Source organism: Gorilla gorilla, chromosome X, assembly GCF_029281585.2.
Source record: "Gorilla gorilla gorilla isolate KB3781 chromosome X, NHGRI_mGorGor1-v2.1_pri, whole genome shotgun sequence".
NCBI classification, from domain to species: domain Eukaryota; kingdom Metazoa; phylum Chordata; class Mammalia; order Primates; family Hominidae; genus Gorilla; species Gorilla gorilla.
In genome coordinates this window covers 85,722,675-85,739,404 of record NC_073247.2, presented here as the reverse complement: position 1 = coordinate 85,739,404, position 16,730 = coordinate 85,722,675, and the positions used below count along the sequence as shown (strand labels likewise).

Here is a 16,730-nt window from a genome sequence, read left to right as displayed (position 1 = left end):
AAATTTGGACAACTTCTATTGCCAGATTTAAAAATTATGCAAAAGATTTAAATACACATTTCACCAAAGAAGAATGGCTAATAAGAACATGAAATATTTCCTACTCCATTAGTCATTAAGGAAATGCAATAAAACCACAATGAGATAATTTTACTTTCACAAAAATGGTTTTAATAAAAGAAAGACAGTAATAAATGTAGACAAATATGTAGAAAATCACTAACTCTCATATATTGCTGATAGGAATGTAATGTAGTACAGTCACTTTGGTAAAGAGTTTGCCAGATTCTTAAAAAGTCAAATTACCATATTATCCAAAAAATCCTACATAAGAGAAATGAAAGCATGTCCACTTAAATATTTCCACATAAATGTCAACAGACGCATAATTGATAATTGCCAAAACACAGAAACTACTTAAATTCCCATCAAGTGTTTAATGGAGAAAGAAAATGAGACATATTGACACAATTGAATATTATTTACAAATAAACTAAATGAAAGGCTGATACATATAATAATATAGACAAACCTCAAAATAATTAACCCATGTAAAAGAACTGAGACATAAAATACCATATGTTATATGATTCTAATTGTATGGAAGCTCCAGAAAGGGCAAATCAACATAGATGAAAGTAGATTAGTGTTTGCCTGGGGGTGAGGACGGGAACAAAGGTTAACTGTAAAGTGGTATGAAAAATGTTACTGGGGTGGTAAAAACATTACAAAACTGGAATAATGGTGTTAGTTGCAGAACTCACTAAATTTACTAAAAATAGTTTAATTGTACCCTTAAAATGAGTAAATTATATAAGTTTTGCCCAAATAAAGTTTTTTTTTTACATTGTAATGGTCTAAACACCACCAGTAAAAGGATGAACACTGTCACATGGAATAAAACACAAGCCAACCCACCTATCTATTTAGCCTACTTACCTACCTAAAAACCCAACCACCCACCTACTTACTGTGAAATACATACATACACAAACTATAAAGGCATACAATGATTAAAAGTACAAGGGTGGAGAAAGATACAGCATAAAACACTAACCAAAGAAATAGGTTGAAAATATTTATTAATATGAAACAAAATAGACATCAGAACAGGAAAGATTATCAAAGGATAAAGAGAAACCTCATGAAAAGACAGTTATTTCCCCAAGAACACATAATAATCTTATAGGTATACGTACCTAATCAAAGGTTTTCAAAATGAATAAGACAATAAATGAGATATGAAAAAACAAGTAGGCATATCCAAAATTAGTTTGAGATTTGAACACTGCTCTCTAAGAAATTAATAAAACAAGTAAAAAATCAGAAATGATATGGAAGGCCTGAACATTACTATCAAATTTCTTCATATAATGATAGAACACTTTAAGCAACAACAGAATACATATTCTTCTCAATTATATGTAGCATTCACAAAGACAGATCATGTTTTGGCCTATTAAATAAACCTCAATTTATTATTTAAACATAGAAAAAAATACAAGGTGTATCCTGAGATCATACAAATTAGAAATGAAAAAAAAAATCTGGAAAATTCCCTCAAACAATTGGATATGAAACAAGAAACTTTCAAATAACACATAGGTAACAAACAAAGTCTCATGAGAAATTAAAACATGGATTGAACTAAAGAACAATACAATATATCAAAACGTATAGGATGCAGACAAAGCAGTGTTAACAGGGGAGTTTATAGCATTCAATATATACATTAAAAAATAATAAATATCTAAAGTCAGTAACCAAGGTTTGTGTCAAAGGAACCAGAGAAAGAAGACCAAAGTAAATATAAAGCAAGATGAAGAAAGGGAATAATAAACATTGAGAGCAGGAATCCAAAACAAAAAACGAAAAAACAGAAACGTACAAAAGAAAGAAATCAATAAAACCAAAAGCTGAGGCTGGGCATGGTGGCTCATGCCTGTAATCCCAGCACTTTGGGAGGCCAAGGCAGGTGGATCACCTGAGGTCAGGAGTTCGAGACCAGCCTGGCCAACATGGCGAAACCCCATCTCTACCAAAAATACAAAAATTAGCCGGGTGTGGTGGCGGGCGCCTGTAATCCCAGCTACTCCGGAGGCTGAGGCAGAAGAATCGCTAGAATCCAGGAGGTGGAGGTTGCAGTGAGCCGAGATCGTGCCATTGCACTCCAGCCTGGGCGACAAGAGCAAGACTCTGTCTCAAAAAAAAAAAAAAAAAAAAAGCTGATTATTTGACAACACTGACAAAACTGAACAACCTCTAGCCAGGCTCACAGAAATAGAGAAGATATAAATCATCAGTACCATAAAATGATGCCAAAGACATTAAGAGGATAATGAAGGAATACAATTCTATGCCTATGAATTTGCTAAGTTACATGAAATGGAATGATTATGTGAAAGACACAGACTACCAAAATTTGCCAAGAAAACCTGAATAGCTCTATTTCTAGTAAATAAGTTAAACTGAAAGTTACAAACCTCCTAAAGATGAAAACTGTAGGCCTACATGGTTTCAATGGTGGATTCTACCAAACAATCAAGGAAGAAACAATATCAATTCTACACAATTAGTTCATTAAATAGAAGGGGAGAAAACATATTCCAATTACGAGGCTAGCATTACCCTGATCACAAAAGCAGAGAAAAACATTACAACAAATGAGAATTACAAATAAACCCAGACATTTACGTTAAAGTGGCTTTTGACAAAGGTACCAAGAACGTACAATGGAGAAAGGACAGCCTCTTCAGTAAATGGTGTTGGGAAAGTTGTATATCCACATATAGAAGAATCAAATCAGACCTTTGTCTCATACCATATACAGAAAAGAACTCAAAATGAATTAAAGACATTAGACCAGAAACTGTAAAACTACTAGAATAAAACATAGGGAAAATGCTCCACAACATTGGTCTGTGCAAAGATTTCATAAATATGACCTCCAAAAGCACAGACAACTAAAACAAAAATTTTAATTTAAAATGGGATTGCATCAAACTAAAAAGTTAACTACACAGCAAAGGAAACAATTAATTGAGTAAAGCAACAACCCACAAACTGGGATAAAATATTTGCAAATCACATATGAAATAATGAGCTAATATTCAAAGTATATGGAACTCCAACAATTCAATAGCAAGAAAACCAAGAACCCAATTTAAAAATGGGCAAGGGACCTAAACAAACATTTCTCAAAAGAAAACATACAAATGGTCAATGGACATATGAAAAACTGTTTATTATCACTTGCAAATTAAAACCACAATGAAGTATCACCTCATACCTGTTAGCATGGCTATTACCAAAAACAAAAAAGATGTTAAGTGTTGGTGAGGTTGTGTGCAAAAGGGAATCCTTGTGCAGCTGGTGAAGAATGTCAATTAATATAGCCATTATGGAAAACAGTACAGGTTCCTCAAAAAACTAAAAATAAATTTACAGATAATTCAGCAATCTCCCTTTTGGGTACATATCCAAAGGAATTGAAATCAGTATGTCAAAGAGATATCTGCACTCTTGTGTTCATTACATCATTATTTGCAATAGCTAAGATATAGGAGCAACTTACATGTCCATCATCAGATAAATGAATAAAGAAAATATGATATACGTACATAACAGAATACTATTCAGCCTTAAAAAAGAAGGAAATCCTGTTATTTGTGACAACATGGATAAACCTGGAGGACATCATGTGAGTGAAAAAAGCCAGGCACCAAAAGACAAATACCACAAGATCTCACTTATATGTAGAATCTTAAAAAGTCAAACTCATACACATAAGAGTAGAATAGTGGTTACCAGTGACTGGAAAAGTGAGGTGGATGGGGAAAGGGGAGATGTTGATCTACTGCACACAATGGTGAGTGTAATAAATAATAATGTACTGCATTTTTCATAATTGCTAATAGATTAGATTTTAATTGTTTTCACCATTAAAAAACTGGTAAGTATGTGAGGTAATGGATTTAATTAGGCTGATTCAATCATTCCATAATATAAACATATATCAAAATATCACACTGTGCCCCAAATATATAATATACACAGTGTTTAAAAAAAATTTAAATAGGAAACTACAAGTCAATCTAATGGGCATAAATAGAAACTTGTCAACAAAATATTTACAAATCAAATCCAGCAATATAAAAAAATGATAGGCCGGGCATGGTGGCTCATGCCTGTAATCCCAGCACTTTGGGAGGCCAAGGCGGGCGGATCACGAGGTCAGGAGATCGAGACCATCCTGGCTGACACGGCGAAACCCCATCTCACTAAAAATACAAAAAATAATTAGCCGGGCATGGTGGCGGGCACCTATAGTCCCAGCTACTCGGGAGGCTGAGGCAGGAGAATGGCGTGAACCCAGGAGGCGGAGCTTGCAGTGAGCGAGATAGTGCCACTGCACTCCAGCCTGGGTGACAGAGCAAGACTCCGTCTCAAAAAAAAAAAAAAAAAAAAAAGATAATACATCACAATCAGCTGGGTTTCATACAAGGAATGCAAAGTTGGTTCAACATTAAAAAAAAATCAATAAATAAAATTCAGTATCAATAATTTAATGAAGACCGCAATCATGTCAATACAGGAAAACGCATTTGGCAAATTCAACATATTTTCAAAATAAAAACTCTCAGAAAACTAAAAATAGAATGGAGGTGCTTAGCCTAATAAAGGGCATCTATGAAAGACCTACAGGTAACATGCAGAGTGGAAAACTACTAGTAAAGTATGTCCTCCCACTCTGCCCTATTCAACATTGTATTAGAAGGCCTGTAAAGCCAGAAAAACAATTACAGGGCACATACATTGCAAAGGAAGAAATAAAAAAAGACTCTTACTTGCAGAAAACAATTGTGTGTCTGGAAAATATCAAATAATCTATATTTAAAAAAACCTTTTAGGCTGGGCACGGTGGTTCACGCCTGTAATCCAGCACTTTGGGAGGCCAAGAGGGGGCGGATCACAAGGTCAGGAGTTCAAGACCAGCCTGGCCAACATAGTGAGACTCCGTCTCTACTAAAAATACAAAAAAATAGCTGGGCGTGGTGGCGGGTGCCTGTGCTCCCAGCTACTTGGGAGGCTGAGGCCGGAGAATCGCTTGAACTCGGGAGGCGGAGGATGCAGTGAGCAGAGATCGTGCCACTGCACTCCAGCCTGGGCGACAGCGCGAGACTCCATCTCAAAAAACAAAAACAAAAAAAACAAAAAACCTTTTAGAACAAAAATGGTGAGTTGAACAAGGTTGCAGAACACAAGGCCAATAAACAAAAATCAATCATGTTCACATAACAGCAGCTATAAATAACTGGAATTTGAAATGAAAAAATACAAACAATACAATTTTAATCACAGCACCCCCAAAATGAAGTTCTTACATCATTTGTTAAATCTAACAAAATATGTCAGGATTTATATGCTGAAAACTACAAAACATTGATGAAATAAATGAAAAAAGATCTGGATAAATAGGAAATACTAGGTTCATGAATCAGGAGACTCAGTGAGGTACAAATGCTCTCCAATTTCATCTAATAGATTCAATAACATACCAACCAAAATTTCAGCAACGTCTTCTTGTAGCTATTGCCAAATTTATTCAAAAATTTAAGTTAAAAAGCAAAGAAATTAGCGAAAACAATCATGAAAAATAAAAAAGGTTGAAAGCTCATACTACCTCATTTATAGACTTAAAATAAATACTTAGTAATACCATGTGGTATTGGAGAAACAATAAATACAAATATCAATGGAAAAGAATAAGCAGTCCAGAAAAATACCATGCAAATCTAGTTATTTTCAACACAAATGCAAAAACCATACAATATAGGAAAGATAAGCTCTTTTTGAGACCAAGTCTCGCTCTGTCGCCCAGGCTGGAGTGCAGTGGCACCATCTCGACGTACTTCAACCTCCGCTTCCCGAGTTCAAGCGATTCTCCTGCCTCAGACTCCCGAGTAGCTGGGACTACAGGCGCCTGCCACCACACTCGGCTGATTTTTGTATTTTTAGTAGAGACGGGGTTTCACCATATTGGCCAAGCTGGTCTCGAACTCCTGACTTTGTGATCCGCCGGCCTCGGCCTCCCAAAGTGCTGGGATTGCAGGCGTGAGCTACCGTGCATGGCCTGCAATCTCTTTAACAAAAGGTGCTGAAACAACTAGAGGACCACATACCAAAAAAAGTGACAACATATTACCTCGCTCATTCAAATATTAATTAAAATGGATCATGGACCTAAAGGTAAAAAGATAAACTATATGACATCTACAAGGAATAATGTAAGAAAACACTTGAGCATTTTTAGAAACTGTAATAAAGGTACAATATTAATGCTAATTGATAAACTTTTTACAGGAACTTAGGCAGTTATAAAACCACTTTAAATGTATAGTAAAGTAGAACAAACAAGTAAATATAGATAACAGGACTCAGTTTTCTTACTATTAGAGAAAGAAGTTTTGTTGTTGTTGTTGTTGTTGTTGTTTTGAGACTAAGTCTTGCTCTGTCACCCAGGCTGGAGTGCAATGGTGCGATCTCTGCTCACTGCAACCTCCGCCTCCTGGGTACAAGCGATTCTCCTGCCTCAGCCTCTCAAGTAGCTGGGATTACAAGTACGCACCACTATGCCTGGCTAATTTTTTGTATTTTTAGTAGAGACGAGGTTTCACCATGTTGGCTAGGCTGGTCTCGATCTCCTGACCTCATGATCTGCCCACCTCGGCCTCCCAAAGTGCTGGGATTACAGATGTGAGCCACAGCACCCAGACTGCTTTGTTTTTTTTTTTTTTGGAGACAGAGTCTTGCTCAGTTGCCCAGGCTGGAGTGCAGTGGTGCAATCTTGGCTCACTGCAACTTCCACCTCCTATGTTCAAGTGATTTTCTTGCGTCGTGGCGCATGCCTGTAATCCCAGCTACTCGGGACACTGAAGCAGGAGAATCGCTTGAACCCAGGAGGCAGAGGTTGCAGTGAGCCGAGATTGCACCACTGCACTCCAGCCTGGGCAACGGAGCAAGATTCTGTCTCAAAAAAAAACCAAAAAAAATTAGCTGGGTGTGGTGATGGGCACCTGTAATCCCAGCTACTTGGGAGGCTGAGGCAGAAGAGTCACTTGAACCCGGGAGGCGGAGGTTGCAGTGAGCCGAGATCATGCCACTGCACTCCAGCCTGGGCAACAGAGCAAGACTTGGTCTCAAAAAATAAATATATAAATAAAATAAGCAAGTATGAGAGCTAATCTCAGATAAGAGTCAGATATCACTGTACATTCATGTTTACTTTAATGGACACATAGCTACATACATGTGTATGTAAAAATAATTAAATAGATCCAAACATTACTATGCATACATACATTTTCTAGCTTTCTGTTTAGGAGGTACAGAATCAGTGCTACCTCAGTAACTAAAAGGGCACTCAGTGCTCAGACCATGGTTTCTAAATGTATTTTTCAATAAAAAGTACCCGGGCTCCTTATTAAAATGGCTAAAAGTAAGGCTGGTGCAGGGAGAATACAAGATAAGCCTATACTACCTTGTACCAGAAAGTAAGCAATAGCTCCAAAAAAAAGATGTGGGATTATGTATAATTAACAAATTAATAATTATTCACGAATCCAGAATGATAGAAACAGATGACCAAATAAATAAGGGAGAGAAAAAAAATCTTCCTTAGAGAAAATTTCCCAAAAATAAATACATATATACAGGTAGATACCCCTCCAGATATGGAGGTTAATTCTGCTTCCCTTAAATGTGGACTAAATTTAGTAACTCACTTCCAAGGCATAGAGGATGGAAACAGAAAAACAGTAACTTTACAGTGGAGAAACCAGGCAACCTGAACTAAGTGATTAAGAGTAACATCCTCAGTAATAAGTAATGCTAAAATCGTGTGTATATATATCTATGTATGTATACATATATATGTGTGTATATATGTATATATTATGTATACATATATGTATACATGTGTGTATATGTATACATATATGTACACATGTGTGTATATGTATATATGTATACATGTGTGTATGTATGCGTGTATGCATATATGTGTGCATATGTATGCATGTATGTATATATGTGTGTACATGTGTGTGTGTATGTATACATATATATCCTGATATGAAGCTATGAGAATGGTATATCTGTGTGGTATTCTTCCCCAAAATTCATAATATCATTTAATCATAAGACTATATCAGACAAATCCAAATTGAGAAATATTCTACCAAATACCTAACCAGTACACTTTTTAAATCTGTCAAGGTCATGAGAAACAGGGAAAGACTAAGAAACCATGGGGACTATGATACTTTGGATTGCATTATGAAAAAACCACTTCAAACCAAATCATTTTTTTAAATTAGAGATATAAATCCAACAATATGAAGAAAATCACAGTAAATATAATGGGGCTTCACAGTAAGTGAAAGACAGTACCAGACTAGACTAGAAAACATCATCTGGTTCTGGTAGGTAGAGAGCTAGAGAGAGCATCACTTTCACCCTTACAAATAAAGAGGGTAGGAGAATAGGAAAGAAGTTCACAACTTTCCTTGAATCCCCCAGAGACAGGAGTCTTACTGGGGCCAACCAAAATCTAAGTTGAGGTGCCGCAAAGGAATGATGAGACACACCCCCTGGCTTACCTGTGAAAGTAGATGCAATCAGACATCAGTAAGAGATCAACTAAAATGGTTGGTCAATTGGCAAAAGGGAAGTGTTAACTGGAAAGTGAGTATGAAGCCCAGGACGGGGCAGCACAGAATTGAGAGGTCTGCAGACTATTCAGATATTTTCTCCACTAACCCATTCAAGAGATCACACAAAAGATTGATGACAGTCTTGAGAAATTACCCTCAAGGTACACACCTGGGGGAGGGGAACAAAATCTGTTTTGGGAAGGTCAAAGAAATCTGTTCAGATCCTACTCCATCTACAAAACAAAGTCCTTACTCAGTGGGAGGAAGGGCAACAAACACTGTGGCCATTAGGATAGTTGTAAAAACTCTGACCCTGGGAGAATGAAACAGAGAGAAAAAAAAAATTAGCTATGAAGAAAGAGCAGAAATACACAATGGGTCCAAAATTACAGCAGGAGGAAGAGGCAGGAGTACTGAGTATAACACAACCACGAGACCCCAGGACACTGGTGCCTAAAACTAAGCCTTAATTAATAAAACAACAGATAGGGCACACTCCTGCCAACCAGTGACCAGGCTAAAAATGTCGTATAGCAACACCAAGAGGACCACTACTGAGAAAGAAACAATAATGTGGAAACATTGTCTGAGACATAGCACAAAGGGAAGACTTAACCTTAGGGTGACATTTAGGAAAACCAGAGGCCATCTTCCCCTGCCAAACACCTTGCCTGCGTCACAGGGAAAACTGAGACAGTTTCCTTGCCCTCAGCTCCAGAGCAGCAATGCAGAGGTTTTGCCCGAGGGGAAAGGCAGGCTGCAATAACAGAGTTCTGAAGGTATCCCCAAAATAAATGACTTAATTTGGAACACAATGGTGAGAAAAAAAAGCCTAAGGATGTTCCCAATAACAATAGAGATTTGGGTGGTAAGCTATTAAGAGAAGATTAGTAACTACTTGAGAGCAACAAGCTATAGAAACACCAGCTAGAAGACAGCCAGAGAGAACCAGAGAAAAAGACAAATAAGAGCCTACCTGGGATCTGAGCCAACCTCAAAGGTTGGTCTCAAATACTATCTCTATAAAAGGGCCCAAATTTGGATCACATAGTAAGGCAATTTATGCCCCTGGACATGGTCAAAACCAATAGAGTAATCAGTCTGAAATTAGTGCAAACTAATGATTAGGTGAGATAACAGAGGCTGACAGATTAACAGAGAAATTAGAAAAAGACACTGTGAAAGACAGCCCTACTAAAACCACTCATTCCATAGTGACTATGCTTATTCCCAAAGCTGTCCCACTAAAGAGGGACACCAAAGGATGTACACTGTAGGTTAAAAAACACATCACAGCCGGGCGCGGTGGCTCACACCTGTAATCCTAGCACGTTGGGAGACTGAGGCAGGTGGATCACCTGAGGTCAAGAGTTCGAGTCCAACCTGGCCAACACGGTGAAACCTCCTCTCTACTAAAAATACAAAAATTAGCCAGGCATGGTGGCGGGCACCTCTAATCCCAGCTACTCTGGAGGATGAGGCAGGAGAATCGCTTGAACCCAGGAGGCGGAGGTTGCTGTGAGCCGAGATCGTGCCACTGCACTCCAGCCTGGGCAACAGAGCAAAAACTCCGTCTCAAAAAAAAAAAAACAAAAAAACAAACAACAACAACAAAAAAAACACTATAAGTTCTGGCAAATAACTAAACAAAGAAGTAAACAATACCAACGAGCCCCACAGTAGAGGAGGGGGTAGCAGTATCCAGAAATCACTGCAATATATTATCTAAAATGTGTAGGTTTCAGCAAAAAGTATGAGGTATTTTTTTTAAAAAGTGAGATTCATATAAGAAACCAAAAAGCAAGTAACAGAAAAATGCCTTGAGAAGGTGGTATAGAGTTTACATTTGAGGCCCAAGACTGTTATACTTAAAAAGGCCTGCCTTCAAGGATGGCCCTTAGCTGGCATCTGAGAACCTAGATTTCAAGAGAGTTGCCACTATTCCCTGATAAGAATGGCTCGCTGTGGCTAAACTGTATAAACAATGGGGTTTGTGCTGAACACCTGCTTTCCTTCCGCAAGCCTGGAATTTTGCTATGTGCTAGGCAAAGGGTGCCTGCATGACCAGCCCCCAATAAATGCTATGGTCACTGAGCCTCTAATGAGCTTCCCTAGTAGACAACACTTCGTATGTGTTCTCAGAATGCATTCCTGGAGAAATGAGGTATGTCCTGTGTGACCATACTTGGAAGAGAACACTTGGAGGCTTGCACCTGGCTCTAACAAACTTTAGCCCCAGACATCTTTTCCCTTCGCTGATTTTGCTTTGTATCCTTTCACAGGAATAACTCATATCCATGAGTACAATTATATGCCAGTCCTGTGGGTCCTTGCAAATCACTGAAACTACCCTTGTGCTGGGGCTCGCCAACGCAAAAGCACAGATCTCAAACACAGCAGACAAAGACATCAAGGAAGCTAATACAAACCTGTTCAGAGAACTAAAGAAAACCACACTTAAAGTAATGTGCCAGGCGCAATGGCTCACACCTGTAATCCCAGCACTTTGGGAGGCCGAGGCGGGTGGAACACCTGAGGTCAGGAGTTCAAGACCAGCCTGGCCAACATGGTGAAACCCTGACTCTACTAAAAATACACAAAAAAAAGAAAAAATATTAGCCAGGCCTAGTGGCAGGTGCCTGTAATTCCAGCTACTCAAGAGGCTGAGACAGGAGAATCGCTTGAACTGGGGAGGTGGAGGTTGTGGTGAGCCGAGATCGCACCACTGCACTCCAGCCTGGATGACAGAGCAAGGCTCCATCTCAATCAAACAAACAAAAAAACCCCAAGACCCTAGCAGGCAGAGACACAAGCAGCTGGACGTTGAAAGGAACACAGCAGCAGCAGAAGACACAAGCGGCTGGACGTCAAGAGGACGTCGAGGGGAGGATGCCAGTGGAAGAGCACACCAACAGATGCTGGCAGGCCATCGAATGACGTGGAGTTTGGCCTGGGCAGTCAGAGGAGAGCCTGGGCAACCAAGCAGCCTAACGCCAGGGGAAAACCCTATCTCTTCTGGCAACCCCATCTGTTGGAGCTACTTCCACTCAATAAAACCTTGCACTCAAGCCCACGTGTGATCCAATTCTTCCAGTACAACAAGGCAACAACCCCAGGATACAGAAAGTTCTCTGTCCTTGCCATAAGGCAGGGGGTTTAATTGAGCTGACTAACACAAGCCACCTATGGACGGCTAAACTAAAAGAGCACCCTGTAACAAATGCCCACTGGGGCTTCAGCTGTAAACATTCACTCCTAGAGGTCCAGGTGCAGTGGCTCCTGCCTGTAATCCCAGCACTTTGGGAGGCTGGGGCAGGTGGATCACGAGGTCAGGAGTTCAAGGCCAGCCTGACCAACATGGTGAAATCCTGTCTCTACTAAAAATACAAAAATTAGCCAGGCGTAGTGGCACATGCCTGTAGTCCCAGCTACTTGGGAGGCTGAGCAGGAGAATCGCCTGAACCTGGGAGGCGGGGGTTGCAATGATCCGAGATCGCACCACTACACTCCAGCCTGGGCAACAGAGTGAGTCTCCATCTCAAAAAACAAAAACAAAATTCAACCCTAGACACTGCCGTGGGGTCAGAGCCCCGCAGCCTGCCTGACTGCATGCTCCACCTAGAGGTTTGAGCCAGCAGGCACTGAAGAAGCAATCCACACCCTCATCGCGTGCCCTGCGAGGGGAACAAGGGAACTTTTCCTGTCTCACTTCCAGCAGGGGAAGAACATACAACCATTTTGAAATACATAACAGCATTCTGTTCATATCAAGGCCTCCACTCAAGACAAACTACTTAATTAGAGCCTAACTGACCTGGAGAAAGGGAAATACCCATTACCTGCCCCTCTAGCCTTTCTCTTGGGGTAAAGGAACTACCCAACTCAGCCCCCTCTAGCCATCATATCCCATATAAGTGGAGGATAGAGAAGACTGAGAAGCAGTTGCAAAGTTCGCAGCCCAGGAGCACAGGCTAAGAATTAATCATAGGTATACAGAACATTTCCACTTACCATACATCTTACCACCACATCACTAAAGGCCTGTGTACCGAAGTTCCTTTTACTCAATACATCATGTCTGGCTTTCAAAAAAAAAAAAAAATTACAAGGCATTTTAAAAAGTAAAAAACATTGCTTGAAGAGAAATAGCAAGCATCAGTACCAGACAGATATGTCATGCGTATTGAAATTATCACACTGGAAATTTAAAATAACTCCGATTTGATTAACATACTAAGGGCTCTAAGGAAAAAAGTAGACAATATGCAAAAATACATGTGTAATGTAAGCAGAGATGCAGAAAGAATCAAAAACAAATGCTAAAGATCTAAAACACTACAACAGCAATGAAGAATGACTTTGATAGACTCTGTACACTGGACACAGCTGAGGAAAAGAATCTCTGAACTTGAGGATATGTCAATAAAAACTCTCAAAACTAAAAATCAAAGAGAAATGACTAAAAAAAAAAAAAGAACAACAACAACAACAACAACAACTGTCCAGGCGCGGTGGCTCACGCCTGTAATCCCACCACTTTGGGAGGTTGTGGCAGGTGGATCACGAGGTCAGGAGTTCAAGACCAGCCTGGCCAAGATGGTAAAACCCCGTCTCTACTAAAAATACACAAATCAGCTGGGTGTGGTGGCAGGCGCCTGTAATCCCAGCTACTCAGGAGGCTGAGGCAGAGAATTGCTTGAACCTGGGAGGCAGAGGTTGCAGTGAACTGAGATCGTGCCACTGTACTCCAGCCTGGGCAACAGAGTGAGACCCCGTCTCAAAAAAAAAAAAAAAAAAAAGAACAGAATATTGAAGAACCGTGCAACAACCATAAAAGGTGTAACATGCATGTAACTGGAATAACAGAGGAGAAAAAATGGAAAAGAAGTAGTATTTGAAGCAATAATGATGGAGAATTTTCCCCAAATTAATGTCAGACACCAAACTACAAATTCAGGAAGCTAAGAGAACACCAAACAATATAAATGCCAAAACAAACAAACAAAACTACACCTAGGCATATCCTACTCAGCCTGCAGAAAATCAAAGATATAGGAAAAAATCTTCAAAGAAACCGCCCAGTGGAGAAAAAAACACCTTACCATAGAGGAGTAAAGATAATTACATCTGACATCTCAGAAAACATGCAAGCAAGAAGACTGAAATACTTAAGAGTTTTTAGAGAGAGAGGAAAAAAAAAAAACCTAGAATTCTGTACCTGCAAAATCATCCTTCAAAACTAAAGGAGAAATACTCTTTCTCAGACAAAAAAAAATTGAAGGAATTTGTTGTAAGTAGATCTAGCTTGTCAGAAACATTTTTCAAAAAAAGTTCTTCAGGGAAAAGGAAAACTATATAGCTCAGAAACTCAGATCTACGTAAAGAAAGGAAGAAGAATTTCTTCTTGATCAGAAAAGGAATAAGTGAAGATATTATAAAAACTTTTATTATTTTATTCTTAATCAGTTAAGTTTGTTCAAAATAAGAATACTAACAATATATTCAATGATTATAGTTTATGTATATATGAAATGAATGATAGCAAAGACACAAGGGAGAAAAAAGAGGAATTAGAACTATTTTGTTATTAAAAAGTACTTGCACTATCAATGAAGTAATGCAGTGTTACTTCAAAATGGACTTGTAAATATATATTGCAAGCTCTAGGGCAACCACTAAAAAAGGTAAAATAGACCAAATAGACCAACACCTTGAAAGTAACAAGGTGCCAAAACTCACAGAGAAGGAGAAAATAATATACACTATGAACAAGTGGGGTTTATATCAGGTATACAAGACTGGTTCAACATTTGAAAATCTACTAATGCAATCCATAATATCAGCAGGCTAAAGAAGAAAAATCACATGATCATTTAAATGGATGGAGAAAAAGCATTTCACAAAACCCAACTCCCATTCATAGTAAAAACAACTCAGCAAACTTGGAATAGAGGGGAACTTCCTCAACTTTATAAAGAACTTAACAACTAACAACATACTTAAAGGTAAGAAACTGGCTGGGCGCAGTGGCTCACGCCTGTAATCCCAGCACTTTGGGACGCAGAGGCAGGCGGATCACCTGAGGTCAGGAGTTCGAGACAAGTCTGGCCAACATAGTGAAACCCTGTCTCTATTAAAAATTTAAAAATGAGCTGGGTGTGGTGGCAGGCACCTGTAATCCCAGCTACTAGGGAGGCTGAGGCAAGAGAATCGCTTGAACCCGGGAGGCAGAGGTTGCAGTGAGCCAAGATCGTGCCATTGCACTCCAGCCTGGATAACAAGAGTGAGACTCCATCTCAAAAAAAAGAAAAAAAAAAAAAAGGTAAGAAACTGAACACCTTTCCATTAAGATCAAGAACAAGGCAAGCATGTCTCCTCTCACCGCTCCTTTCCAATATTGTACTGGAAGTCCTACCTAATGAAATAGGACAAAAAAAAAAAAGGAAATAAAAGGTACACACATTGGGAGGGAAGAACTCACACTGTCTTTGTTCACAGATAACATGATCATCTATGTAGACATTCCAAAACAACCAAAAAAAACCAAGGTTCATATTCAGTAGCAAGGCCGGGCGCGGTGGCTCATGCCTGTAATCCCAGCACTTTGGGAGGCCGAGGCGGGGGGATCACCTGAGGTCGGGAGTTCGAGACCAGCCTGACCAACATGGAGAAACCCTGTCTCTACTAAAAATACAAAATTAGCCAGGCGTGGTGGCACATGCCTGTAATCCCAGCTACTAGGGAGGCTGAGGCAGGAGAATCACTTGAACCTGGGAGGCGGAGGTTGTGGGGAGCCGAGATCGCGCCATTGCACTCCAGCCTGGGCAATAAGAGTGAAACTCCGTCTCAAAATACACACACACACACACACACACACACACACACACAGTAGCAAATTGCTTCCCAATATACCAGCAATGAACAGGTGGAATTAAAAACAAAATAGCATATACACTAGCAGCCCCAAAAATGAAATATTTAGGTATAAATCTACCAAAATACATACAAGATCTATATGAAAAAAAAACTACAAAAGTCTAATGAAAGAAAAAAAAATTACATAAATGGAGAGATATTCTGTGTTTGTGGATACAAAGACAATACTGTCAAGATGTCACTTCTTCCCAACTTCATCTACAGATTGCATGCAATTCCAAACTCCCAGCATATTTGTGGATATCAGCAAACTGATTGTGAATTTTATATAGAGAGCCAAAAGACTCAAAATACCCATCACAATATTGAAGGGGAAATAATAAAGTCACTGCGCCAGGCACAGTGGCTCACGCCTGTAATCCCAGCACTTTGGGAGGCCAAGACGGGCAGATCACTTGAGGTCAGGAGTTCGAGGCCAGCCTGGCCAACATGGTAAAAGCCCGTCTCTACTAAAAATACAAAAATTAGTTGGGCGTGGTGGTGTGTGCCTGTAATCCCAGCCACTTGGGAGGCTGAGGCAGGAGAATCGCCTGAATCCAGGAGGCAGGAGTTGCGGTGAGCCAGGATTGTGCCACTGCACTTCAGCCTGGGCAACAGAGCAAGACTCAGTCTCAAAAAAAAAAAAAAAAGAATAGTCACTGCTTGACTTCAAGACTTAATAAAAAGCTATGGTAATCCAGACAGTGTGAAATTGGTGAAGGAATGGATAAATGGATCAATGGAACAGAATAAAGAGCCCAGATAGAGACATAAATATAGTCAACTAATCGTTGAGAAAGAAGCAAAGGCAATACAACGGAGCAACAAATAGTGTTGGAATAGCTGAATATCCAAATGCCAAAAAATGAATCTAATACAAACTTTACACCCTTCACAAATATTAATTCAAAATGGATGCCAGGCCTAAATGTAAAATGCAAAACTGTAAATAGAACTCCAACATTTGAGAAAATCTAGACATCACTGGGTATGGCAATTACTTTCTAGATACAATACCAAAAGCATAATCCATAAAAGAAATCATTGACAAGCTAAATGTTATTAAAATTAAAAAAAAATTACTCCACAAAAGACACCGTT

The 16,730-nt window shown here is 39.3% G+C and overlaps 1 protein-coding gene across 2 annotated transcripts in view; it reads right to left on the bottom strand.

Annotated features, from left to right (window-relative positions):
* Positions 1-1,065: 1,065 nt before the first annotated feature.
* Positions 1,066-16,730, bottom strand: part of LOC129530108 (uncharacterized) — a 30,212-nt gene continuing 14,547 nt past the window's right edge. The window contains exon 3 of one of the 2 annotated variants that reach the window (XR_010132581.1): positions 1,066-2,196. Coding sequence is in view for 1 of the 2 variants with exons in the window: in XM_055376757.2 (XP_055232732.1) it covers positions 10,813-11,742 (930 nt within the window). In the remaining variant the exon portion in view is untranslated. Of the gene's footprint in view, positions 2,197-6,987; positions 12,797-16,730 lie in introns of those variants that run through there. The other variant, XM_055376757.2, reaches the window with a different exon arrangement.